Source organism: Equus asinus, chromosome 13, assembly GCF_041296235.1.
Source record: "Equus asinus isolate D_3611 breed Donkey chromosome 13, EquAss-T2T_v2, whole genome shotgun sequence".
Classification (NCBI taxonomy): domain Eukaryota; kingdom Metazoa; phylum Chordata; class Mammalia; order Perissodactyla; family Equidae; genus Equus; species Equus asinus.
In genome coordinates this window covers 8077726-8089884 of record NC_091802.1, presented here as the reverse complement: position 1 = coordinate 8089884, position 12159 = coordinate 8077726, and the positions used below count along the sequence as shown (strand labels likewise).

At 41.5% G+C, this 12159-nt stretch overlaps 1 protein-coding gene across 1 annotated transcript in view; it reads left to right on the top strand.

Moving 5' to 3' along the window:
• Nucleotides 1–12159, top strand: part of DNAH9 (dynein axonemal heavy chain 9) — a 326432-nt gene that overhangs the window by 247522 nt on the left and 66751 nt on the right. The window contains exons 57-59 of the mRNA XM_070482321.1: nt 4661–4800; nt 8785–8955; nt 10737–10859. Of these exons, the coding sequence (XP_070338422.1) occupies nt 4661–4800; nt 8785–8955; nt 10737–10859 (434 nt within the window). The remainder of the gene's footprint in view (nt 1–4660; nt 4801–8784; nt 8956–10736; nt 10860–12159) is intronic.

Sequence of the window (12159 nt, the reverse complement as noted above, 5' to 3'; positions counted from 1 at the left end):
CGACGACTTCCCAGGAAACTCAGCTCTCCAAAACCATGTCATCCTGGGAAATGAGTTAGTAGGTAGCTTCCTTCCTTTATTTCACAATGTTTGGAAGACTTTTATTCCCCCTTGTGGGGACTAGAAGACATGACTTGACGAGGTCAAACTCCTCGCCCTTGCCCAGCAGGCTGCTGAACCTACACAGGCCCTTTCGCATTCTCAGCCTGCTCTTGGATCAGAGGAGTAATTAAGATACTGGTTCTGAGCAGGATGAGCGTGTCGGTAACAGTGTCCAGGAACAGTATACCTTTGAGGGAATACACTTATTGTCAGATTATTGGGATTTCTCCAAACATGACAGACTTTGTTCTGGGTAAAGACAAGGTAGGAAAAATGAAAACTAACGATTGGTGGGGCAGATAAACCAGGTCATACCCACTCAGGGATAACAGAGAGCTAAGGTTGGGGTTGGGGGGTAAGAACCCAACTCACATAGGAAGAGGAGGTCAGAGATGGAATCTACTGTGTTGATCTCTTCTCCCTGTCTCTTTATCCCTCTTTCATCTTTCTCTTTAAAGTCAATGAGCATTTATTGAGTGCCTGCTGTATGCCAAGTGTTGTAGGGATCCATTTTCTTTTTGTCTTCTTTTTCTTTCTCATTCATTCATCCAATGAATATTTACTTGGAGGCTGCTCTATTCCAAATTCTGTGACAAAAATTGGGGGTACAACAATGAACTTGCCAGAATCCCAGGCTTCTAGGACCTGGCCCTCCAAGGAGGAAAGACAAATAAAGAGGCAATTACACTATGATGAGGGCTGTGGTAGAGGGACTACAGGGAGCTATGAACACACAGAGGAGAAGCGCTCAGCCCCTGTTGGGTGAGAGGCTGTTTCTCTTTAGTGTAATCAGAACATAGAGAGATTATAGAGGCAGATGGAAGTAGTCACTGGAGATGAGGCATGAAAGGTAGGCTGTGTTTTCATTGCAAATGGCCTTGTAAACCATACTAAGAAGTTTGGGCTTTAGATGGGAGTTAGGGATCATAAAAGAATTCTTTTTTCCTTTTTAGACAAGAAAGTAACATGATCGGATCTGTGCTTTAGAAAGATCACTCCAGTTACAATCCGGAGGAGAGACTTGGAATGCAGGAGGCATAGAAAAGTGTAGGAGATACAGTAATTCAGATTAGGGATGGTATCCTGAATTAATGTTGGCAGTGGTGGCACAAAGAAGTGAGCAAATTCAAGAGCTATGGGCAAATTCAAGGAGGTAGAATTGAAAAATTTGTTAATTGGTTGGGGTATGATTATATGTGGATAAAAGTATAGTCAAGAAAATGTCCCAGGTTCCAAAGATAAACATCTAGATAGGTACTGGTGCCACTAACTGAAAGAAGAGAGCAGAAGTGGATTTGGGGATGAGAAGAAATGATGGTTTTAGTTTGTGTTGTGTTGAGTTTGGAATGCCTTTGGCCCCTTCACATAAGAATGTCTCATAGGTTTTTGTATATATGAGCTTGGCCGGCAATAGAGTGCTGAGAGTCATCAGCAGTAAGTGATCATTGGAACTTTGGGACTGAATGAAGTCACCTAGGAGACATGTGTGCAATGATAATACTGGGAGTAGAGCATTGAGGAATAATAATACATTTTTAGAGAAGTACAGAAGATGTAAAGCATGGAATAGAGCAGAGAGATGGGAGGAGAAGCAGGTAAATACAGTATTATGAAAGAAAATGTTTCAAGAGGAAGAGATGTCAATGGTATAGAATTATGCTGAGAACTCAAATAAGATATAGCTGAGATGTGTCCACTGAATTCTGCAAAAAAGAATTATCAGTGATCTTGGAGAGAACAGCTTCAGTGAAGTAGTGGAAGTAGAAGCCAGGCTTCATTAGAATGAGAGTAAATGAGGGGCCTACTCCGTGGCTGGGTGGTTATGTTCATGCACTCCACTTCGGTGGCCCAAGGTTTCACTGGTTTGAATCCTGGGTGCAGACCTGGCACCGCTCATCAGGCCATGCTGAGGTGGTGTCCCACATAGCAGAACTAGAATGACCTACAACTAGAATATACAACTATGTACTGGGGGGCTTTGGAGAGAAGAAGAAGGAAAAAAAGAGGAAGATTGGCAAAAGATGTTAGCTCAGGGCCAATCGTTAAGAAAAAAAAAAAGAATGAGAGTAAATGGGAGTTGAGAGAGGGGAAGTGAGTACAGACAACTCTTTAAAGAAGCCAAACTAAGAAATGGTAGAGAGAGAAAGGATTGTAACTTAAGGAGGACATAAGATCTTTGGAGACTTTCCCCTGAGATGGGAGAGACTGAGCATTCTAAGATCCTAGCTGGGGGTAGGAGGAGACATGGATTATAAAGGAAAAGGAGAAGTTGAGAAGAGTTGAATTTACAAGAATAAGAAGGAATGATTAATACAATGGGGTACATAAGAAAGTTAGGGGAAATATAATTCAGGTCACAGAGGAAGAGCTTATCTTTAGAAAGATGAAGAGTTAGTTCCAATGTGATAAATGTGATAAGGGATAGGGGGCAAACATGAATCTAGAAATGGTTTGTGAGTCCATGTGGACAACTGGGGAAGGAGGGAAAAATTAAGGAAATGGAAGGGAAGGCAGAAATTAAGGAAATCCCTTCCTGATGCTCTCTATATAATCTGTGAAAGCTTGAGTCAAGTTCAACTGCTGAGAATGAGGGAACAGTGGTAAGGTAGAGGGTTTGGGGGGAGGAGTAAAGGTTTATAATAGTTGTGAGAAAGGAGAATGAAAGTTGACTTGGGACACACAGATTAATGGACTACATTAAGAACCCAGGGGAGCTTGAAGAGTCTGAATCTGTGATAACACCAGTCTGAGCAATTACGTGATTTTTGTTGTTTCATTCCCTTTTGAGAATCTTTGTCTTTTAACTACTGAATTTAACCAATTTACACTTATTAACATTACTGATATAGTTTAATTTCTTTCTACTGTCTTCATTTGTGTTTTCTACTAATCATGCTTTTTGTTTCTCATTTCTCCTTTCTTGATTTTTTTATCCTTCTCTTTTATCCTTTGCTGATTTTAAAGTTATTTATTTTATTTTATGGATTAGGCTCCATTTTTTTGTTTATATGTGAAAAAATAGATTTCATTTTATATATGACTTAATAACATATATGTATGTTGACTTAACAAAGTCTAAAATTAAGAATATATCCAGCCTCTTCCAAAACAATATAAGGACTTTAGAATACTTTGATCATCCGCTCCCATCTTCTGTTACTGTTTTATAATATTTTACTTCAGCCTTGCTTTTACCAACTAATCCCAAACTGGTTGTGATATCTTTATAGTCTTTGTTATTTAAATTAGCTTTATATTTAAGAAATTATTTCATTTCATTTCAGATTCAGTTTTCTTCTAATTGAAGCAAACAATTATTTCTTCAAGGGCCTGGGGACAGTAAGCTTTCTTTGACCTTGACTACTTCTTCAAAGAAAGAGCTCTGATCTTTCAATAATTTTGGAAAATTCTTAACTATTATAGCTTCAAATATTGCCTCTCCTTCATTCTCTCTATTCTCTACTTATTTCTGTTAGATATATTTTGATTCTTCTCATTCTATCTGCCAAGTCTCATTATCTCTTTTACATATTTTCCATCTTTTTTTCTCTCTGAGCTGCTTTTGTAAAAGTTCCTCAGATCTATCGTCTAGTTTACTTATCCTCTTTTCAGCTCTAGTCCATTGATTTAACCTGTGCACCGAATTTTTTATTTAAATAACAGTATTCTTGTTTTTAGAAGCTCTGATTAGTTATTTTTCAGATAATATCTGTTCCTTTCTATAATATCCTGAATTTATGCTTTCCTCTATCTCTACTGCTTTTAAACAGAATTAGTTAATGGTGAGTTTTAGATTGTTCAATCATCTTCAGCTCTTGGGATGCTAATCCTTCTGGGATTTTGTGGGGTGTGGGGGGGGTCTTCTAATTGTCCCTTTTGGTAACACTTTCTCCTGAAGTTTGTAGTTGTTTATTGCAAGCTCATCTTCAGTAAGGATCATTGTTTCTTCCTATGAGACTCTCATGAATTATCAATAGTTTCACTCTATTCTGGAGCATAAGGCAGGCCGTACTAGGGTTTGTATTTCGTGATATATCCTTATGGAATACCTTTCTCTGATGCTTAGGCCTCCTTTCTTATTTTTACCTCTGATAAGCAATTTGCTGAAAATAGAATATTGCGTTGAAAGAGATCTTCTTCATGAATTAACATATTAACTACTTCATAAAAATTAAGAAAACGGAATTTTAGATTATGCTTCTTTACTGGATTCCCACTACCTGGAATTCTGGTTTATTTTCAGGTTGTATGTATATATTTGTGTTTTCGTGAAATGTTCTTGTTAGAAACGGAGCTTAGGGGCTTACATGGCCCACATTGTCCAACTGGAGGCGCTGATACTTTCACCCTTGTGAAAGACTGGAAGTGTATCATCTCTTTTCTCATGGAGGCTCTGTTGAGGAATGCCACCATAGCTTTCCAGGCCCCAGCCGCTCTCCCCATCCTAATCCACCCTACCCCACACAGACACATGTGTACTTACACGGAGAGGCCAAGCTGGTTGTCAGGAAGCCCTGGTTGGTTTGAACAATGGACCATTATTTATTTTTCTAACAGGTCCAGGAGGCCAAAGTGACTGAAGTGAAAATCAACGAGGCCCGAGAGCACTACCGGCCAGCAGCTGCACGAGCCTCCCTGCTCTACTTCATCATGAATGACCTCAGCAAGATCCACCCGATGTACCGCTTTTCCCTCAAGGTGACATACTCCTGGAGTTTTTTGCATAATCATAATAAAGCATATTATATTTAATATAGCCAGTGCTACTCTCCATGAGATCTTATCCGTGTGCTTCAGTAGCTATGGCAGATCTTTAAGGTCAAATCCAGGAGAGTAGCTACATTGCCTTCAGACCTGTATTACAGGCCTCATCTCTTTAATTGGTTCTTTCATGACTCATTGGTTACTTTGGCTGTAACGGGAGACACCACAGCGAGTCCCAGCCTCACTCATTCAGCAGGCACATCTGATATGGCAGGTACTGTGTTCACTGAATGTGTGGAAGAGGATACCAAGAAATACCAGAAGTGACCCCTGCCCCTAAATAGCTTAAAATATAATAGGGCCCATGAAATGTGCACGTCATTCATATTGGCTAAAGACCAAAGCAGGCAATAATAATAGACCAAACTTAAATTGCTTTTCTTATTGCCCTAATATTCCCAAAGCTACTGCTTTATGGCTGCTGAAATATTTCCAAAACCAAAGATGTTAGCAAACTGTAAGTGCTGACTAAACTCCTCTTGCTCAAGAAAAAATAAAGACCTATACATTTTAAGTTCGTCCTTGAAAGTATATCTTTCTCCCATAGGGCATTCACCAAAAGACCACAATTAAAGAGGCATTAGAGGGTGGTGGAGCATTTCTGAACAAGTTCTTTGGTTTACCAAACAAACAGGGAGGACACACACACAACGAGGGTGAGAGGAGAGCACATACACATGGACACACACACACGCACTCAGAGAACACATCTCTTTCTGTGAAGCTGAACTACCACATGGAGGCCAAGGTGTGGGGTGAAGGTGAGCGGCTGAGAAATCAGAAGGCCTCCAGTACCCGGGACTCATTTAATTGGAGATGGCATTTCACTATTTCCCAATTCTCTTCCCTCAACTCAGAGCCTCTACAAATCAAATGAACTGTGTTTGTAATATATTATGTTTTTAAAAGAAATTCAATACTCAGCCTTGTATTCAGGTCAAAGCAGCATATGAAAGCAGTATAAAGTTAGTCTGATAAGCCTCATAACTACAGGATCACCTCCCTTTCTCAAGAGTGGTTAACATCTACCGCCGTGACTCTTTCTGAAAAAAAGAAAGCAAATGAAGCCAGTGGAAGTATGTGTTCAAAAGCATGTCGTAAGTCGTTTTGCAGCAGTAACGTCCTGATAGATGCTTCTTTTGTCATTGGAAGCACTATTTATGGGGGGAGGGAGGCATTTTGGGTCCCTACGCCGTTATTAAGAATTGCCAAAGGCAACAGTTCATTGACCAGCGTGATCATTGGCAGCAGATTTAAATGCTTAATGAGAAGGAGCTGAAGTAAGTGTCTTCAAAATACCAAAACAACAGTACACTTAGAAGCCTCCTGTGATCTAGAGAAGAAGTAACCACTGAGTTTTCCTGGCCTTGACTTTGACGTTGGATTTTCCAGTTCCTGTTCCAGGCGGAGAAAGGAGAGGCGTTCTCAGAATATGGAAACCACAGATGGGCCAATGGGGCAGGAGCCACTTATCCCAGTTTTCCAAAGTGTTTTGAGCAGGAATATATTAAACTGCGTGCATTTGCTTTTATACAAGCAAAGACTCTTCAAGAGCCAGCTTTGAATGAGCCTGGGGATTCATAACATGGTTAAGATAGAATTTAAGAGATTATAAAGTAATTTTTCTTCAAAACTCAGCCAAAGGCTAGGAGAGTGTTAATGAGACACACTCACAGGGTGCCAGGGTGTCCCTAGTGAGAAGACACCTCACTGGGGTTTCCTGCAGACTGATGGAAGGCCCAGCTCCTTCTGATGTGTGCACTGTGTGGAGGTGCCGCTTGGAGAAATAAGGTTTCTCAGAGAGATGGGAAAGGGGAGGTTCAGACAGGCAGAAGCAAATAGAACATAGAGCGCTGGTCTCCAACTGGATGCCAAAAGGGCCTGTTGACCTGTTTTCTTTGGTCCTCGGAGGGCTTTTCAAATACTTTCTTTGGTTACAAACATTCAAAAACAAGGAGGTTTCACACAAATCTCTATTTCTGGCTTCTCACAAAAGTTTGGAAGATCTGGCAGCACTGAGCGCACATTCCACGCGGCATAAATTCGTTGTAGCTGAGGGATGGCTGCTCCCTAGATGGGCACGTGTCCTCCACGTTGCCACAATCACTGCCTCCTCCCTATTTGGTTTTACACACGTAGCCCCCCAAGGCATTCGAATTTGACATCCTTAATCTATCACATTCCTCCAGCTTTGCCTAAACTCTTTCTGGCATTAACAAGACATAGTCATTCATTTAACAAATGTAGTCAGTGCCTATTATACGTGAAAAGCTCGGCTGGATGCTGGGGAAGGTAAGAAAGTTAGTAAAGCCTGGCCCCCACCCTCAGAGTGGTCATAATCTCGTATAAATGAAAAAGTTAAAAATATCTAAGATATAAGGCAATAGATAAGGGCCCTAAAAAAGCCCAAGAGTAGTTAGAGCCAGCAATAAGACTGTGTGGGCAGGAGAAGAGACCTTCTGGAGGAAGCCAATAGAAGCCGAGATCAGGTCAGCGCCAGGGCTGTTCAGACACCGGAAGGAAGCGGAAGGTCCTTTTTAGGATGAAAGGAAAAGAGAGCCAAAATTAGTTTAGAATAAAGAAAATACTAAATGTATCTAGTCTTTAAAATTTTCTTTAGATCTTTTCCTGAACTGTGAATCACTGTGTTTAAACTTAGTAACTAGAGATTTCCTGCTCACTGTCATTTTGATAAAACTACAGTTTTAGAGAAAGGCTGTAGTAACCATAGAGAACAGGTCTCTATGGACGTGTTCTGCAAACGGAAGCTTCTCAAATCGCTCGGTGTGGGGTGGGGGTCGTTATCAGCCCCTGAGGAGCTATTATTCCAACCTAAAACCTACCAAGTGAGGGAAAACATCACAAGGGGTTGGGTTGAAGGTGGTCAGAAGATTTTGTTAGGATCATCAAAAGTAAATGAAGAAGAAAGGCTGCCAAGTCTTCATTAACAAGAAATACCGTGGAACTATGAAACAGGAATTCACATTTTTCCCCCGTTTTGCAAATAAGGAAATAATGAGACTCACGTTTTATATGGTTTCCACTGAAGTTCACATACCTGGCTTTAGAAAGACCTAATTTTTCTTTTCCTCCTTGAAGCCACAAAAGAAAAATAGAGAAAAGACTAGAAATCTGCATAGCCAATAATTGAAAAAGTCCAATCATATCTTGATTTTTATTTTCTTTAGGGATTCATCTATTCATATCACATTCAAAATGCAGCATTCCTAATATTTATTCTTATAGTCTATATCTAAATTTAAAACAACGGAAAGTTGATTCATGTGATTTTTATCTCATATTATAGTGTTCACAAGATGTAACCAAAGCAGGCTGTGCTCCTACCATTGCAAGAAAAGTGCCTGAGAAAAAAGGGCACATAAGAGGACCCATCAAATGACTGCAGAGTTAATAGGAAGAAAAACAAAGAACACAGGAGATTCTGATCATTACCAAAAGGAAAAATAATTAATTAAAAACATTCTGGGGGCCTGTTATGTACAAGGATCTCTTTCGGACAACAAAGTTGTGCAACACATTGGTTCTACCATCAAGAATTTTATAATCTAGTGGATAGAACCAGTAATCCCAGGTGGTTATTGTTGACTGTGCTTATTTTTTATTCAGACCGTTATCCAACAAAACTTATTGGACTTAATGTAATTATTTGGGCTACTGGACTTTATTTTTCCTGGTCAAAACTGTAGGTTCTTGTCTGTATGCTTCATAGGCTTCCCCACTTCATGACAACGTAATAATTCATATGAGCAAACTAAGAAAAGAGCCAATAGCATGTTTTTTGTTGCCGCTGGGAAAATACTTCTGTGGCCTGTAAATTATAATATTCTTCACAGTTAAGACTACCAGCTATACACAGAGAGCTGTGTAAATTATCAGTGTCCTACCTTCTGCCCCCAGGCCTTCAGTATCGTCTTCCAGAAAGCTGTGGAGAAGGCTGCTCCTGATGAGAGCCTCAAGGAACGGGTAACCAATCTAATAGACAGCATCACCTTCTCTGTGTACCAGTACACCACCCGCGGGCTCTTTGAGTGTGACAAGCTGACCTACCTTGCCCAGCTCACCTTTCAGGTAAAAGTGGATTGAAGAAGTTTCCAGAAAGCAGGTCACTTCCTAGTGCCCAACCAGCAGGTGCAAAGAAACTTTCCTCTTTTAACATCACTTCCCATAGTATGTGCAGACTATTGATCTCTAGGCAGAGGTGTCAGACGAGAAGGTCCAAGATGGCGCATGCATGCTGCCCCCCCCCCCACCACCACCACCATTGTCCTACTCAAAGCAAACATGTTTAATCAATCATTTTACTTTCTTGTTGGCCCAGGATGATCTAAGATCTTCAACATAGCCCTCCAAAAGCCACTACGAATCAATCAAAACTGGCACTGAAGATGAAACTGGATGCCATACCACTAGCTAGATACTTTCTGAGATGCTGTAAGAGCTTTGTTAGAGAATCACTCATTATTTATTTACCTTTAGGGTTGTAAGTTTAACATCCCAACCCTCCCCTGGAATGAGAAATTGAGCATGTCTTCCTATGGCCGTAGCAGCCTTACCCTTAAGAAAGTCCTTAAGAACTCTGATTCCCAAGGGTTTGGGAGCATCAGGGACCTCCAGCATTAATAAGAAACCTTCATCTTCCACTTATTCTCAACATCGAAAAATCATGAAACTTTATTTCCTGGCATTTATCCCTCTAATCTTTGAAGATTGGAAAAATTTTTTGCCATATGTAAACTGGGAGCACAGACTAGATTATCGTGAAGGCCTCTTCCAATTCTAAAAGTCAGACATTCTGTGATCACTTCTGTGCTGTTTGCATGTTCCAGAGCCAGAATTCCTGGGGGAGTGTTAGTGAGGCTTCCCTCTCACCCTCTGTCCCCACTCCAGCCTGGATGACAGCTTGGCCTTCAGGAAAAGAGCTGGGGCCCCAGCATAGGCTAACTTCCCTCCTGCCACTCATTTCCCCCAGACCCCAAGGAAGTTCCACCCCTAGCTTTCACTCTTCTCTCCTCATAAATATTTCAACCTCATTTTACAAGGGCTTCTCCGTGTCATCTGCTATTTCTAGGCTGTTTTCTCCTTAAAGACCTTTTCCTCAAATTGACCAAATTATTTTTTCTTAGTGAGCATTCCCATCTATAACATCTCAGCAGAGAACACCTTTTGACGTGGAGAGAACAATTTCCGAGCACCTCTCAGTGTGGAGCCTTAGCTCCAACCACGCCAAATGCTTTACCCACCCCTGCACACATCTCACAGATTCCCCTTCCCAGAGCCTGCTCTTCGCATCGCCCCCTCCCTGGAAAGCCTTCCCCTCCTGTCTAAATATTCTCATCTCTTAGCTTCTCCAAGACCCAATTCAAGCCACTCACAGAAAGGTTAGTCAAATTAAACCCCCCGACGCTGCTTGCTGGTCACTCCCCTATTCTGGAACCCCGTCAGCATTATTGATTCACACATGCACGTCTATTCTGCATATATTCATATATTACTTTGACACTCTCCTCAAATCGTGTCATTTGTATGTGTCATCTTCTCAATTAGATTGCAGAAATGCACTCTATGGCATTTATGATTGATTACATAAAATGTTTACGAACCAAGATATATAGACACTCCTGATGCGCATTTATGTCATGCTGATATTTGGGCTGAAAATAGATGACCCCACATTAATTTGCACAGATATACACTTTCTTCCACTGCACCCTTTTTCAACAACCAAAGAAGGGCAAGCTTCAGTGTTAGAAGCAGCCATAATTATCCTAAGTGACAGCCCAAAGATCTCCGGGACCCTGTGGCTACCACCCGCTAAAGCCGCACAGTGTTGTTGTCCTTTTGCACTGCAGGTTCTGCTGATGAACCAGGAGGTGGGCGCAGCAGAGCTGGACTTCCTGCTGCGGTCTCCGGTGCAGACAGGTGTCACCAGTCCCGTGGAGTTCCTCTCCCATCAGGCCTGGGGTGGCGTCAAGGTCAGTATTGGCCCCTAGAAAAAAAGGCAAGTTCTCATCTCTCAGAGATTTTCCCTGACCCTTGTCCCCATGAAGTCAGTGGGGCTCTCTTTTGGGGTTCAAGGAGCAGGTGCATGCTGGTGTGAGGGCTCTGCCTCTGGGGTGTGAGGGAACAGTAAGATCCTGCGAGCTTCTCCGACTCCACTGAGCTCCTTTCAGCTACCAGAGCTCAGGACTGGAATATGGTCTCCTCTGTGAGGCCCTGGGGCTGGCATGGAGGTGCTGCCACAGCACGTCCATGAAAGGACAGATGCTGGCTCTCTGTCAGGCCTCTCCATGTGACTCCTAACTCAGACGCAAAGCAGGGGATGCATTCCCGCCTGGGATTCTCAGTGGTTAATGACAGCTCACATTCATCGAGCACCTCAGAAATGCATTGCCCTGTTGCAGTCCCACGTTCACCTGGGCAATGGGTATTATTTGTTCCCATTTAACATATGAGGACACTGAGGTCACACAAGTTTTTTGTTTTGAGATAATGTAGATTCACGTGCAATGATAAGAAATAATAGAGAGATCCCTTGTACCCTGTGTCCCCCAGTGGTAACATCTTGCATTCCTGTAGTACAATATCACATCCGGGAAATTGACGTTGATACAATCCACTACTCTTATTCTGATTTCATCAGTTTTTCATGCACTTGTGTGTGTGTGTCTGTGTGTGTGCGCAAACATGCATATGTATGTATTTAGTTTATCATGTGTAAAGGTTCATGTAATCACCACCCCAGTGAAGATAGAGAAAATTCCATCACTACAGGGATCCTTCATGTTCCCTTTATAACCACAACAACGTCCTCCTTCCTCTAATTCCTAATGCCTGGCAGCCATTAACCTGTTCTCCATTTCTATAATTTTGTCATTCCCAGGATGTTATATAGATGGAATCATACGGTATGTAACCTTTGGGGACTGGCTTGTTCAGGCAGCATAATTCCCTTGAGATTCATCCAAGTTGATTTGCTTTATAACAAAAGCCCAGAACTGAATATTAATGTGCATGCTGTCCTCTTCAAAAGAGGCATCCTAGGAAATTCGAGGCTAATTCCACTCATGCTGCCATTACCCAAAGTTTTTTCTAACTTCTTTTTCAGAGTTTGTAGCTACTCTTTTAATTATCTTTAGGGTTGTGTATAAATCATACAAATTTCTTCTGTACAGGACCACATAGTAAATATTTAGGCTTTGAGAGCCAGATTCTGTCACAACTACTGAACTCTGCTAAAGTCACACACAACGTGTAAGCGAAAGGAAATGGCTG